The sequence below is a fragment of the Meles meles genome, chromosome 13, assembly GCF_922984935.1.
Source record: "Meles meles chromosome 13, mMelMel3.1 paternal haplotype, whole genome shotgun sequence".
Lineage (NCBI taxonomy): Eukaryota > Metazoa > Chordata > Mammalia > Carnivora > Mustelidae > Meles > Meles meles.
In genome coordinates, this window is record NC_060078.1 from 55,090,506 (window position 1) to 55,106,271 (window position 15,766).

General features: G+C 48.7%; 1 protein-coding gene across 1 annotated transcript in view; it reads right to left on the bottom strand.

Annotated features, from left to right (window-relative positions):
* PDLIM1 (PDZ and LIM domain 1) overlaps positions 1–15,766 on the bottom strand; it is a 46,170-nt gene that overhangs the window by 4,492 nt on the left and 25,912 nt on the right. Inside the window, exon 5 of the mRNA XM_046026921.1 lies at positions 2,953–3,104. Within this exon, the coding sequence (XP_045882877.1) occupies positions 2,953–3,104 (152 nt within the window). The remainder of the gene's footprint in view (positions 1–2,952; positions 3,105–15,766) is intronic.

Consider the following 15,766-nt stretch of genomic DNA (forward strand, 5'->3'; position numbering starts at 1 on the left):
GGATGAACCCTCAGGACATTACGCTCAGTGAAACAAGCCAGTCACGAAAGACCCACGCTGTATGATTCCACTCCCAGGAAGCGCTTGCAGCAGTCACATTCATGGAAACAGAAAGCAGATTGGTGGCTTCCACAGGCTGGGGGTGGGGGCTACGAGGAGCTAGTGCTGAATGGGTACAGAGCTTCAGTTCTGCAAGACAGAGTTCTGTGGATGGGTGGTGCTCATGGGTGCACAACGGTATGGCCATAGCTGATGCTTCCAAACTGTGCACTTAAATATGGTTAAGACAGTAAATCTCACGTTAGCTGTAGCTCACCATAATTTAAAAATTAAAAATAAAAAGCCTCCTTGTTTCCTGCAAATTTGGAATTTGATCCAGAGCAAGATGAAGTTTGAGAAATCTAGGACCCTTTCTCCAGGGTCTTAGTCCAGAGGCTGAATTTCACCCCAAAGGAGAAGATCCACATTGAGTCTTTTGGGGTTTATCACCAGACCCTGCTGCAGTCAAGCCTCCCATGTGGGGCCTCACCAACGGTGGGCCTGGCACTTTATGTGCACTGTTTCCCTTAAATGCTTTAAACCATGTGTGAAGGGCGCCTGTGTGGCTCAGTTGGTTAAGCGTCTGCCTTCAACTCAGGTCATGATCCCAGAGTCCTGGGATCAAGCCCGCATCAGGCTCCCTACTCAGTGGCTAGTCCGCTTCTCCTTCTCCATTGCTCCTCCCCCTGCTCGTTCTTGCACTTTCTCTCTCTCAAATAAATAAAATCTTGGAAAAAACAAAAACAAAAAACAAAGAAACAGCCATCTGTGAAGTAGCCATTATTAGCCTCCCTGGACATGTGCAGAAACTAGGGCTCAGAGAGATGGGCAACCTGCTTGCGGTCTCCAGGGAGGTCACAGGCAGATCCTGGATAGTAGTGCTGCAAGGGCCAGGCTGCTTTATGAAGCCGAGGCTTTCCTGAATGACAGTAGCCCTCACTGAGTGCTTTCGTATGTATCAGACACTGCCATGAGCTTTAACCATTTCATCTCAAATGAAAACAGGGATTTGAGCTCCTTCCCCCAAGAGGCTTCTGCACACAGTGGATGTATGGACTAGAATTTATGCAGTTCCATTCCGTGAGAATTTACTACAGCTACATATTAAGAGATAATGGGAGAGATTATAAAGATCATCTCCCTTCTTCTTTTTAGCAAAATTTTTATTTTCTTTGGGGCAAGAAGATATTCATCCCAGGGAGGAAAGAACTCTAACTCTCAGACTCTCCTACAACTGGATGTGGCCATGTGACTAAACTCAGGTCAAATTAAATGGAATGCTAGTGTGTGACTTCTGGAAAAGAAAAAGCTGGTTTATCTGAATGGAGGAGTCCTATTCAGCCCTTCTTCTTTCCTGGTGCCTGGAGGTGATTGTGATGGCTAGAGCATCGGCTGCCAACTAGAGCCATGAGGTAACCTTGAGAATGGAAGCCACGGGCTTGGTAGATGGAGCACAAGATGGAAGGAGTTCAGATCTTGATGAGCACGGAATGGTCACCTCAGTGAGCCTGGGCTTTAGGTCCTTTTCTATAACATGAAGGCATTTGACTAGATGAGTTCTGCAATATCTACATCCTAGTTTGGGACAGAATGGACTGACTTTTCTCCTCTCTTAGTTGAAGGATTTTGCACCCGCTTACTCAGAGTAAGTTGTGGTTTCTCACAGATTTTGATAAAACAGTCATTCTCCAGGGTTGATCCCCAAATCACTTGTCAGTTGGCCCTAATACCGGAACTTCACACAGCATATGACTCATTCCTTCCAAAATGCACAGGTACAACAAGCAAAGGGGGAAACTGCTGGTAGAACAATATCCTTTTAGCATAAAAGGAGAATTTTCCCCGTAACTTCCTGTGCTCATGAACTGCCAATTTCTCTAAGAAGCCTGGGTCTGGGTTCCGTCAGGAGGGAACTCTCCGCTCGGGAAGAACTCCCAGGAAGCCCAACCTGGAGCTGGGAGCCTGGGGGAGGGTGGTTACTCTTGCAGAGGGCGTTCTGCTGTGGTGCTCCCTGGTGGTCCCAAGCAAGCAACTCGCTCCCTCCCTCGGTGTAGGTGACACAGGCTTCACGGTCTGCATCACCAGCTCTCTTCACAAGAGGGCACTTCAAGGAAAGGAAGAAAGAACAAGGGAAAGCAGGCCTTCAGTGAAATCCTGTGCCTTGAGGAAGGCCACAGAGCCAAGGGTGGGGTGCTGTCCACAATACAGAGCCCCGCGGGTGGTCCCCGGGTGCCTCAGTCCTCAGAGCTCACACCCTGGACAAGCCGAGGCTTCGTACCCCTCAGTAAGGTTTGAAAACAAAATCACAGGCGTGAAGCACCTCCTGTAGCCACACACAGTGTGGAGTGCTCGTGCCGTGCAGGACACCGGATCCTCACACCAAGCTGAGAGAAGAGGATTTTGGCCCTCGACTGAGCCCAGAAAGGTCACCCGAGGAGGATGTGGCCAAACTGAGGGTTCGCCGGCTCTCCGGAGTCCATCTACCCGAGAGCAAGAACAAACACACTGCCCTGCGCCCACTTTCTCTGTGTTGTTGATTCCTTTTCCTTCTGCTTGTCCCGGCCTGTGACCTCCACCTAGTCACACAGATCAGCCACCACAGAAGCATGGGATGTGGGCTCAAGCCAAACAAACGGCCAAGGGATAAACAGGGGACAAACAGAATCCCACAAGAGTCAAGCCCACCCTGACGCCAGCAGCCTAAAGCCCATGTGACAGGAAGCAGCTGGGCAGGTGTGGCTGGGAGCTCACTCATACTCTGTCTCTGAGCTTTCAGTGGTTTAAAAACCAGGCTTTCCACCGCTTCTTCCGCCGGCTCAGGGCTGTACTCAACTTTGTTTCAGCCACAACCCACCATGACCCAGGCCCTGCCCAAGAGCCTCCGACCGCCCGCGGGCTTGCAGGGTAGATTACCTTTCTCCTCAGACTCTAGGATTTCCTGCAAAACCAGGAATGAAGTGGACTGCTTCGGGGGCTCATTTAACTCCTGTTTCTCTTGAAGCATCTTGTAAACTTCAGATTCTTTGTCGATGACGAGTCCGCCTGGAAGCTGAGAATGGTCTAAGCTGTAAAGAATGTTTGGAAATTCATTAGGACACGTCAGAAGTTAGGAGGCAGAAAAAAAAAAAATTCACCAGGTACCCCCTTCCAAGTGAAGACACCCCTGAATCAGGGGGTGGCTAGGAACCACCCCGCTGGTCGGAGCCCACTCTGAACTCAGCCGCGGGCCTCCAGCCGGGGTTACGAGGCGCCGTTGTTGGGGCTGGCTGCTACTTCAATGCAGTGAGAGGCTATTTCCCCAAACAGTTTCAGTAATGTGATTACTTTTTGGCTTAATCCCATGGAATGAGAATGCTGTGTTTCTTCCTTAATTACATAAACAATATTATGTCAAAAGACAATTTAGAAGAAAAGAGATGTTAACCACAACCTGACCACTAAAGGCTCCGCTGGGTCCCCTTGGGACGGGCCGCACACACACTTCTCATGGGGCAGAAAGCAGCGTTTTTCTTTCCTGACGCTATCGACGTCTTTCCAAGTGGTATCAGCGAGGGTCTGTCTCCAGAACCTCTCGCAGCCCCCAGGGCCAAAGGCCCTGGGCTCCTCACTGACCACTCGGATGGCCAGCTCTGCCTTGCCCAGCTCACAGGGCTGGGGCGAGGGGGAAAGCCCCAGGCGCCGTGGAGACGGTAATGCACCATTGGAGGCATGAGGCCTGAGCTCGGTCCCCCAGGACAAAACAGGACAGGATAGGCTGAGCTGGGGCCGTGTTCCCCCAGGGCCCATTTTTCAGGCTTTTCCAGGAGCCTGAAAAATGCCTGCTCTGGGAAAGGGTAAAATGGAAGGAGACTCCAGTCAGCTTTGTTTGCAAGGTCTGTCCTGCACCCCCTTTTTCAGCACTACCCCTCCCCCAACCACGTGTCCAGGCCACCATGGCTGACCCACACAACGGGCCACCTTTGTCGTTTGTCCCTGCGCTGCCGTTTGCAACCCCGGGACAGTCTCATTTCCAAATGGAGTCCACAGTGACCTACTAAACACAAGAATCACATGGTGTCGTGACGTGGCTCCAAGTGTTCTCATCTGACATCAACCAAATATTTACAGTTTTAATAACAAAACACTAGTTCAATCAAGTTCATCTCCTCTGAAGTAAATATCCGTGACAAAACACAGAAAGGCCCCGAAGAACGCAGCTCTGCCTCCCTCTCCAAACACATGGCCGGCCAGCCTCTGCTTGCTAGGCTCTTGTCACACCGGCCTCCATGCTGTGTCCAGAACGCAGCAGCCTCAGAGCCTCTGCACTTTCTGTTCCCGGTGCCTGGACGGATCTCTCTCCAGATCGCCCCATGGGGGCCGCACTCCCATCCCCCTTCCTCTCCATCTCTGCTAAGATGTTCCTCCTCAGAGAGGCCCCCCCAGCCCTATTGTGTCTCATCCTCGTCCCATGGACTCTATGTCCATCTGTCTGTTTTCTCACTGTCCCTCTCTCCCTAGACAGCGAGCCCCAGGAGGACAGAGTCTTGGTCTGTCTTGTTCACCAGCACATTCCCAACCCTGTACCAGGGCCTGGTACAGGGTCCGGGCTCAGCAGGATTGAGGAGGGTGAAGGGAAATTGCCAAAGAGATCGATGTGCGACATGCTCTTCCTGCTCCTATGGGATCACAGGGGACCCTAGAAGGCAGCAGGACCTCCCAGGGGTGTGCCAGGGAAATGGCAGCTCAGCCTCCCAGGCCCACAGTCCTCCAGCTTCTCAGTCTCTGGTGCTTTTCAGCTCTTACAAATCAAGCTGCTGTGAACATTTATGAACAGGTGTTTGTGCAACCATGAATTTTCATCTCTTTGGGATAAATGCCCAGGTAGTTAGTTACATGTTTAAATTTATGAAACTGCAAAACTGTTCTGCAGACGGTACCATTTTACATTCCTCCCCACGGTGTGTGAATAATCAAGTTTTTCCATATCCTTTCTAGCATTTGGTGCCATCACTATTTTTTACTTGTGCCGTCCTCATAGAGGTAATATCGTATGGTGGTTTTAATTTGCACTTCCCTCGTGGGTGAAGATGGCAAACATCTTTTCATGTGCTTCTTTGCCATCAGCATCTCCTCTAGTCCTTCTCTGGAGATGCGGTTTCAGATCCCCCAGCTTCTCAGTCTCCGCTGCTTTTCCAGAAGCTGCCACACTCCAGGCAGAGGGACAGTATAGCCGACGGGACCACAGCACAAACGTCGGATGCTGGCGCCCTGTCTCCGGGCAGAGGGATGGGTTTGTGCACAAAGCGCGGCGTCCTCTGTGGGTAACAGAGCTCTGGGCCACCCAGCCTGCCGGGCCGCCTCCCGGGTCTAAGGACGCAGGCAGTGGCCCCCCGGCAAGTGTGGGCGCTCTGTCTGCAGGGCTGAAGCCACTTCTCCAAGTGCCAGTGGCATTTCCTCACTCAGCGCCCACCCACCCACCCACGTGTCATTCGTTCCCATTCCTTTTTAAAAAGAAAACAGGTATATGGGCAGTCATAGGGGGGATTCTCCCCAGGTTACCTCTCCTTCTCCTACTCCTCTTCTCTCTTTCCCAGTCAGCCTTCTGGGGCACTTGGGGTTCTGGGGTCCCCGCTGGAAGCGGAGTCAGCTGTGTGGATGAAAGCTCCAAGAGTGAAAACGCGTTGCTGCTGCCAGGGAAGGTCAAGATGGACGCAGAGAGACTCCTCAGCGGGTCACTCGTGCTGGCTGCCTCGGGGAATGGGAAGCCAGCCACCAGCTCTGTCCATGGTTGCTGGCTGGTCCCTGCCTTTGTCTCTCTCCCTGCCCCCCTCCAGGGGCTTGGCGGAACCTCCCATCCCCCAGGCAGATGGGCCCCCTTGAGGAGTGGTCTTCGCCAAGGGCCACTGCCTTCCTCTTGGCTCACCTGTTCAGCCCGGCTGAGTTGTACACCTGACTCTCTCTGAGTCTTGAGTTCTGAGCTAGCCCTATGTAAATACATTACATTATTTCTGATAAATCTTTTTCCTTATTACACTCAGAACTATTTTAAAATCAAGATCAGACCATGGAATGTTCTTGGTAGAATTCTTCCCCTTCTTTGGTATATGTTGTTATGTCTGGCGGCCACCAAGGGAACGCTAAAAATGACAAAGCTCAAACCACAAAGTCATCACATACTCTTCCAACACATAGTCTTGTAAAGTATTTCTGCGATTAAAAAAGAGGAAAACAATTTACTATTTATTCTCAAATAATGATTACATTGTTCTCCCACTTGACAACTTGTAAAACACATCCAATATTCATTCCTTATTTCAAGGATTGATACATCTAATTCAAAACCAGTATCATCAGCAAAGAATAAAAAAGATAAACCAAAAACTCTTAACTATAGAGAGAACAAACTGATGGTCACCAGAGGGAGGTGGGGCAGGGGGGACGAGGGTGGGGGCGGTGGTGAGAGGATGGGGGAAACAGGTGATAGGAATTAAGAAGACACTTAACTATACTGGAATTTAAAAAAAAAAATCAATCTTATAAATATATAAAAAAAGAAACAAAAATAATATCCAGAATATGTTACAAAAGTACTTCTAGGACAAAAAAGCACAAAAGAAATAGAGGGGTGGGGCGCCTGGGTGGCTCAGCGGGTTAAAGCCTCTGCATTCGGCTCAGGTCATGATCCCAGCGTCCTGGGATCAAGCCCCGCATCGGGCTCTCTGCTTGGCTGGGAGCCTGCTTCCTCCTCTCTCTCTCTCTCTGCCTGCCTCTCTGTCTACTTGTAATCTCTAGCTGTCAAAAAAATAAATCTTTAAAAAAAAAAAAAAAAAGAAATAGAGGGGAAAAAAAAAAGCATTCTCAGTTTTCATTTATAGTAACTACAGAATAAAGAATTCTATAGTGATAAGGTTTCAAAAATACAATGGACATAACTGAGTCACCAGGGAAAAAAGTAGGGAGAGGGGTACCGAAAGTTACCACATTCTTCTGAACCCAGTCTTTACCATTTAGTAACAAAATATAAGCTTTTAATCAAACTCAACTCCTTAAAAAAAAAAAACTGAATTCCTTTGGGCTATCTAGACTTTACATTCTTTGTTTCCTAGTTCTTAATTGTCTCGGAGTCACACTTGGTGCTGAAATGTTTCCTGTTTTGTTAACACGTTACTTAAATGTTTCATATTTTCTCCCTCTCTTTTAGGCCCAGGCCCCAGGGCCTGCCGCCACCACCCACCACCCACCTCCCCACCCGCCTATGAGAGCCAAGTGTTCAAGGATGTCAGTGGTCCTTGGAATGAGAAGAAATTTCCAGTCAGCTTGTCTCACAGAGCAAGATTTCAGAGGCTGAGCCTGCTGTCCCTGTGACCCCCGCCCCAGGACTGTTCCAGCCAAAAGAGCAGCTGAGGTGAAGGTCGGGTCAAAAAGGACAGAGAACAGCAGACTCCTGACTCTGGGCCATGGATCAACACAGCAGCCATGGAATGAAAGTCTATTCCATCGAAATAATGAGATGGCTAGAGTGCGGACATAAGGGGTTCTTCAATTTTTTTAAAACTTGAGCCAGCACCTGTGTGGCAACCTGATAATCCGTATACAGAGCCCAACAAAAACAAGGAGGCTGCAAGAAAAAAGTCCCCACTGCTGATACAACCTTAATGGCATGTCTTCCCACATAGTGTGTCAACATTGGTTCCTCCCTAAAAGTGCCAGTTTCAGGACAAAGTCTGGGACAAAAAGAGGCAGTACTTGAATTATAAGAAGCATCCAGGCAGGCGGAAGATACTCTTTTCACAAAAATCTTTCTCCCAGGGGCGCCTCGGTGGCTCAGTCAGTTAGATGTCTGCCTTCAGCTCAGGTCATAATCCCAAGGTCCTGAGATGGAGTCCCATGGTGGGCTCCCTGCTCCTCAGGGAGTCTGTTTCTCCCTCTCCCTCTGCCTCTCCACCAGCTCATGCTTGTGCAGGTTCCCTCTGTCAAATAAATAAAATCTTAAAAAAATTTTTTTTCAGGGCACCTGGATGGCTCAGTCACTTAAGCATCTGCCTTTGGCTTAGGTCATGATCCCAGGGTCCTGGGATGGACCCCAGCACCGGGTTCACTGCTCAGTGGGGAGCCTGCTTCTCCCTCTCCCTCTGCCCTTCATCCTGCTTGTACATGCTCTCTTAAAAATTGGGGGGGGGGGGAGACAGAAGATGAAGTAGACATATTTCTTCCTATTCCACCCACTAAGTACAACTAAAATCCCTGGACATCACATATACAAGGAGCATGAGACTGGGAAGGAAGCAGGAGGCACACCAGAGAGGGGAACTGGGGCCCGAGGATGAACACTGTGGTGAGTTCCCTGAGTTTTCTTAGGGCCTCACAGATCCCAGACGAGTTGCTGTGGAGCCAACAACCCAGAAGGGCAGTGAGTACAGACAAAAGCCCCGAGGATCTGCTCCCTCTCCAACCAAATCACCGAGCCAGGGGAGCCAGCCTGACACAGCACTGGGAAGTAAGAACGTTTTTCCTGCCCGAAAATGCCAGAAGAGGCCGGTGGGAAGTGCAGTCTTCCGCCCTCACGAGGCTGTGACGAGGCACCGCAAGGACACTCCGGGGTAGCATCACAGAAGGCCCAGTCGGAAGCCCAAGTTTCAGCTTGGGACAAAAAGAGCCTGGTGGGAAGTGAGGCCCCGACCACCGCTCAGTCATAACAAGGCCCTCACTCTCCTCCAGGGGTGGCAGTGCAGGCCACGTGGGCAGGCAGGCCTCTCACTCTGGCCCACAGTCAGGAGTGGCCCTGAGCAGCCGCAGGTGTCTCAGAGCCAGAGCGGGGAAACTGGACTCTGCTCCCACCTTCGGGGAGACCACTCTTCAAGGGGGCCCATCTCCTGCCCAGGGATGGGAGGCTCCCCCAGACCCCTGAGGGGGGCAGGGAAGGAGACAAAGGCAGGGACCAGCCAGCAACCATGCCCAGGGCTGGTGGCTGACTTCCCCTCCCCCGAGGCAGCCAGCACGAGTGACCCGCTGAGGAGTCTCTCTGCGTCCATCTTGACCTTCCCTGGCAGCAGCAACGCGTTTTCACTCTTGGAGCTTTCATCCACACAGCTGACTCCGCTTCCAGCGGGGACCCCAGAACCCCAAGTGCCCCAGAAGGCTGACTGGGAAAGAGAGAAGAGGAGTAGGAGAAGGAGAGGTAACCTGGGGAGAATCCCCCCTATGACTGCCCATATACCTGTTTTCTTTTTAAAAAGGAATGGGAACGAATGACACGTGGGTGGGTGGGTGGGCGCTGAGTGAGGAAATGCCACTGGCACTTGGAGAAGTGGCTTCAGCCCTGCAGACAGAGCGCCCACACTTGCCGGGGGCCACTGCCTGCGTCCTTAGACCCGGGAGGCGGCCCGGCAGGCTGGGTGGCCCAGAGCTCTGTTACCCACAGAGGACGCCGCGCTTTGTGCACAAACCCATCCCTCTGCCCGGAGACAGGGCGCCAGCATCCGACGTTTGTGCTGTGGTCCCGTCGGCTATACTGTCCCTCTGCCTGGAGTGTGGCAGCTTCTGGAAAAGCAGCGGAGACTGAGAAGCTGGGGGATCTGAAACCGCATCTCCAGAGAAGGACTAGAGGAGATGCTGATGGCAAAGAAGCACATGAAAAGATGTTTGCCATCTTCACCCACGAGGGAAGTGCAAATTAAAACCACCATACGATATTACCTCTATGAGGACGGCACAAGTAAAAAATAGTGACGGCACCAAATGCTAGAAAGGATATGGAAAAACTTGATTATTCACACACCGTGGGGAGGAATGTAAAATGGTACCGTCTGCAGAACAGTTTTGCAGTTTCATAAAATTAAACATGTAATTAACTACCTGGGCATTTATCCCAAAGAGATAAAAATTCATGGTTGCACAAACACCTGTTCATAAATGTTCACAGCAGCTTGATTTGTAAGAGCTGTAAACAAGACACAAACTAGATGTCCTTCTATGGGAGAAGGGTTAAACAAACTGTGGTACATCCACACCACGGAATACAGACAAATCAGGAAAGAACAACTAGACAGAAGATCAATAAGGAAACACGGGTATTGAACCACACCGCAGCCCAATCGGACCCAACAGACATACAGAACACTACACCCAACAAAAGGAGAAGACACACTCTCCTCAAGTGCACAGGGGATATTCTCCAAGATACATCACGTGGGGCCACAAAACAATCTTAAGTTTAGGAGGACGGCAATCACCAAGTATCTTTTCGGACACTAAAGGAAGGAAGAACGCAACAACAGAAGGAAAACTGGAAAATTAAAAAAAAAAAATTGGAACTTAAACAATACACTCCTGAACAACCAATGGGACAAAGAAAAAAATCACAAGGGAAATTAGAAAATATTTTGGGACAAATAAGAAAAAAAAAGACAACATACTAAAATTGACAGGATGTCACAAAAGCTAAGAGGGGACTTCGTAGCAGTAAACACCTCATTAAAAAAGAAGCGAAATCTCACAAATAAGCAAACTTTACATCTCAAGGGACAAGAAAAAGAAGAAGTAAACCCAAAGTTGGCAGAAGGAAGAAAATAATAAAGGTTAGAGCAGAATCAAACAAAACAGAGAAGAGAAAAACAACAGAAAACCAGCATCAAAACTATGAGTGTGCTGTTTTTAAAAAGATCAACAAAACTGACAAACTTTTAACTAGACTCAGAAAAAGGGAAGACCCAAATGATAAAAAACAGAAATGAGAGACATTACAATGGATCTGACAGAAAGAAAAAGGGTCAAAAGAGATTATTATGAACAATATGCACAAACTGGACAACCTAGAAGAAACAGATAAATTCCTAGAAACATCCAACCTACCAAAATGAAATCATGAAAGGAAAAAATCTGAGCAGACCTATAATAAATAACGAGAGAGACTCAGTAATCAAGCCTCCCTACAACAAAAAACCCAGGATCAGATGGCTTCATTGGAGAATTCCACCAAACAATGAAAGCAGAATTGACACCAGGGCACCTGCGTGGCTCAGTTGTTTGGGCGTCTGACTCTTGATTTCCTCTCAGTCATGATCTCAGGGTTGTGGAATTGAGTCCCATGTAGGGTTCTGCACTCAGCAGGGAGTCTGCTTGGGATTCTCTCTCTCTTCCTCTACCCCTTCCTCTCTCTCTGCCCCTCCCGTGCTCATGCTCACTCTCCCTTAAATAAATAAGTCTTTTTTTTTAAAGATTTTATTTATTTATTTGACAGACAGAGATCACAAGTAGGCAAGAGGCAGGTGGGGGGTGGGGGTGGGGAAGCAGGCTCCCTGCTGAGCAGAGAGCCCGATGCAGGGCTCGATCCCAGGACCCTGAGATCATGACCTGAGCCAAAGGCAGAGGCTTTAACCCACTGAGCCACCCAGGCACCCCTTAAATAAGTAAATCTCAAAAAAAAAAAGAGGAATTGAAACCAATCCTTCTCAAAGTCTTCCAAATAACCAAAGAGAAGCGAACACTTCCAGACTCATTCTATGAGGGCAGCATTACTCTGATACAAAACCAATCAAAGGTACCACAGGAAAATAACACTACAGGCCAGTATCTCTAATCGTATTGATGCAAAAATCCTCAGCAAACAGAATTCAACAGCACATTAAAATAATTATACACCATGACTAAGTGGGATTTATTCCTAGAATGCAAAGATGACTCAGCATACCAGAATCAATCAATATAATACACTTCATTAACAGAATGAAAGATAAAAACCACAAGAACATCTCAGTTGATCAAGAAAATGCACTTGACAAAATTCAACACACTCTCATGATAAAAACACTAAACAAATCAGGAACAGAAGGAAATTACTTCAATATAATAAAGGTCATGCATGACAAGCCCACGGCTATCATCATACTTAATGGTGAAAAACTGGGAGTTTTTCCTCTAAGCTTAAGAAAAAGACAAGGATGCCAACTCTCACCACTTCTGTTCAACACGGTACTGAAGTCCTAGCCTAGGCAATTAGGCAAAAAAAGGAAAAAAAGTCATCCAAATTGGAAAGGAAGAAGTAATATTATCTCTGTTTACAGATAGCATGATCTTATTCATGGAAAATCCTAAAGATCCACAAAAAAAAAGTTGTTAGAATAAAGGAATTTAGGGGCGCCTGGGTGGCTCAGTCAGTTAAGCGTCTGCCTTCAGCTCAGGTCATGATCTGGGATGGACCCCTATGTCAGGCTTCCTGCTCACTGGGGAGCCTGCTTCTTCCTCTCTATCTGCCTTCCTCCTGCTTGTGTACTCTCTCTCTGACAAGTAAATAAAAATCTTTTTAAAAAAATTAAAGGAATTCAGCAAAGCTGCAGGATACACTGTTGGTGGGAATGTAAAATAGCACAGCATTACAGAAAACACTATGAACATTCCTCAATAAATAAAAAATAAAATTACTATATGATCCAGCAATCCCATTTTCGGGTATCTAGCCACAAGAATTAAAGTCAGGATCTCGGGGCACCTGGGTGGCTCAGTGGGTTAAAGCCTCTGCCTTTGGCTCAGGTCATGATCCCAGGGTGCTGGGATCGGGCCCCTCATCGGGCTCTCTCCTTGGCAGGGAGCCTGCTTCCCTTCCTCTCTCTCTGCCTGCCTTTCTGCCTACTTGTGATCTCTGTCTGTCAAATAAATTAAAAAAATAATAAATAAAAATCTTTAAAAAAAATCAGGACCTCAAAAATATATCTGCACACTCATGTTCACTGTAACGTGAGTCACAATCGCTGAGGGGTGGGAGTCGCCTGAATGTCCGCTGGCAGATGAACGGATAAAGCAAATGTGGTACTAGAAGATGGACGATAGCCGAGCCTTAAAAAAAAAATCTTGTCACATGCTGCAACATGGATGAACCTGGATGACATTATGCTGAGTGAAATAAACCAGTCACAATATGACAAGTACCACATGATTCTACTTACGCAAGGTTCCTCAAGTAGTCACTCTGAGAAACCGAGTACAAGGGGTACCTGGGTGGCTCGGTCAGTTAAGCATCAGACCCTTGGTTTCAGCTCAGGTCATGATCTCAGGGTTGTAGGATCAAGCCCACGTCTGGCTCCTCCCTGGGTATGGAGCCTGCTTAAGACTCTCTCTCCCTCTCCCTCTGCCCAGAGTGGGAGGGGGAAAAGGGACTGTTCAGTATATATAGAATTTCAGTTTCACAAGATGAAAAAAGTCCTAGAGATCTGCTGCACGATGACCCGCATGTAGTTACCAGTCCAATACACTTAAAAATGGTTAAGATGGTCTATTTTACGTTAAGTATTTTTTACCACAATGAAAAAAAAAAAAATCCTTAGAACAGGAAAAAAGTGAACTACTGGTACATAAGATGACCTGAATACATCGAACAGATTTCCAGTGAATTATGCTGAGTAAAAAAAGCCAATTCTAGAAAATTGCTTCTTGTATGATTCCATTAATAGAACATTCTTGAAATAACAGAAGTATAGAAATGGGTAGCAGCTTAGTGGCTGCAGGGCGTTAAGAGGGGCACAGTGGGGGGAGGGGGTGGTGGGGGTAAGTGGGTGTGGCTACCCTTGTAGGGATGGAAATCTTGTCTGTCTTGGCCATACCAATGGCAACATTATTTTTTTGATACTGTGCTAGTTTTCAAGGGGGTACCACTGAAGGGAACTGGGTAAAGGGTGTAGGGGACCTCTCTCCATTATTTCCTCTGACTGCATGTGAATCTAAATTTACTTTAAAATAAAGAGTTTAATTAAGCTTAAGAAATCTTTCTCCACACAAGGGAGGGTTAAGTGCCAACTGGAAAAAATGCAGAGATTTTAGTACTTGGTGGTTCTGTCAGCGGGGCTGAAGCAGGCAGGCTGACTCAAAAAAACTCTTCATGTCTGAGGTGCCTCAACTTGGTTACCCCGTCGTTCACCAAAACATGCAGTTCTGAGAAACCCTAGATAATCCTTTTGGGAAAGGGAGCCTAGCCAGAAGGCTCCGAGTTTTAGTCTTCAAAGGCCTAGATGCTGGACTTGTAATAAGAAACCAGAGGGGTAATTATGGCCATCAGGAGAGGAGGGAGGAATGCCCAGACTCCAGAGCCAGTTTTCTGGGGGCCGTAGGCAAGTTTAGCCAGGGGGTAAAGAGCCACCGCCATGATGGAGATTTTCTTCTGATCCAGCTCTGAATGAGTCAAGGTTAATACAATCCCTCTGACATCATTTGAATAGAGAACAATGCATCCCTTTATTTCCACTGCACCTGCTCAGAAATATGCCTTGTGAGTATACAGGGGAGGGTGGGGATTGCCTGAGAACACAAGCTGCAAAGCCAGTGTCTTTGTTTTTGTTGTTGTTGTTGTTGTTTTAAGATTATTTATCTGAGAGAGAAAGCAGAGCTAGCAAGCGAGAACAAGAGTGAGGGGAAGGGGCAGAGGCAGAGGGAGAAGCAGGCTCCCCGCTGAGCTGGGAGTCTGGTGCAGGACTCAATCCCAGGACCCTGGGATCATGACCTGAGCTGAAGGCAGATGCCCAACCGACTGAGCCACCCAGGCGTCCCATCCAGTGTCTTTGGACTGCTGTGTTGGGTAAGGGAACCCAGCCACTCCATCAGAAAGGGGACGGACTGGACTGGCTGGCAGGACTTGAGCTACGATGCTAGAAAGAAAGTGGTCTACCAGAAGTCATAGCAGCATCTTCTCCAGAACCCTTATCCACATGCTTCTGCCCTTCTGGAGTCCCCGGTACTCAGAGGCAAAAACAGGGACAACTGGCATTCACTGAGCACCTGTGCCAGGTGCGGTCCGCACACGTCACCACGTTCTCTAAATAACCTGCTGGGGAGGCGGAAAGCCTTACGTGCGCCTTGGAGATGGGGAGGCTGAGTCTAACAGAAGTTACGTGATCTGCCTGACGTAAGAGGCCTACCTGGGATTCACGGGCCCTCTAGCCACGAGACGTGTACCTTTAGGCAAGTATAAAGTGGCGTCACATCTACAAGGAAACCCAGGCCCTGAATCACCAGAAAATGACCAGAGCCCTTCAAGTTGGCTGAAAGAGGTCAGAGAGCAGGTGAAAGCTTTCAGCTGAACAGGGCAACATTTCCTCCACCCACGTGGTACACAACAGGGACTCAATACATGAGTGTTAAGTGAAACTGCCCCAAAGACTGTCCCACTCAGCCGCGTGTGTGTCCTGGGAGGCCAGGCGGCAGATGGTGCCTTCTTGCCTGCCATCCCAGTTTAATCTGGAAACAGCAATGCTGTCTGTATTCTGGTCACATGGGGACGCGGCCCTGGGACGCCCAACGAGACAGGGAGCCATGCACACACACACTGGGCTGCTTTGAAGTGTCTGGGACAAAGAAACTCAAGAGGGAGCCCCGGGGAATCAGTGATGACCTCAGACGCAAAGTATGAAGTGAGCCAATTCTCGAACCTCGGTGAATGTTACAGACTTAACAATGCGGGTGAGTGAGCGCTTGGGGCCTTCTGCTGACCGAGCAAGCCAGCTACCCGTGGCCACCGGCCACACAGGAGAGTCTGTCTCTGCCGACAACGCACAAGCAGCCTCTCTGAAGTGGGCCGGGAAGCAGACCCTCACGACAGGCAGCACAGCGCTTTTGGGCCCTGCCTCTGCCATGGGCTGCTGGTATTCCCGCTGTTTCTGGATTTATTCTCAGAGTCTGGGGTGAGGTCCAAGGGGGGTCCCCTGTGCTGAGAAAATCTGTAAGGAGAGCCCTGACAGCGGGAAGACTCAGCGCCGGCTGCAGC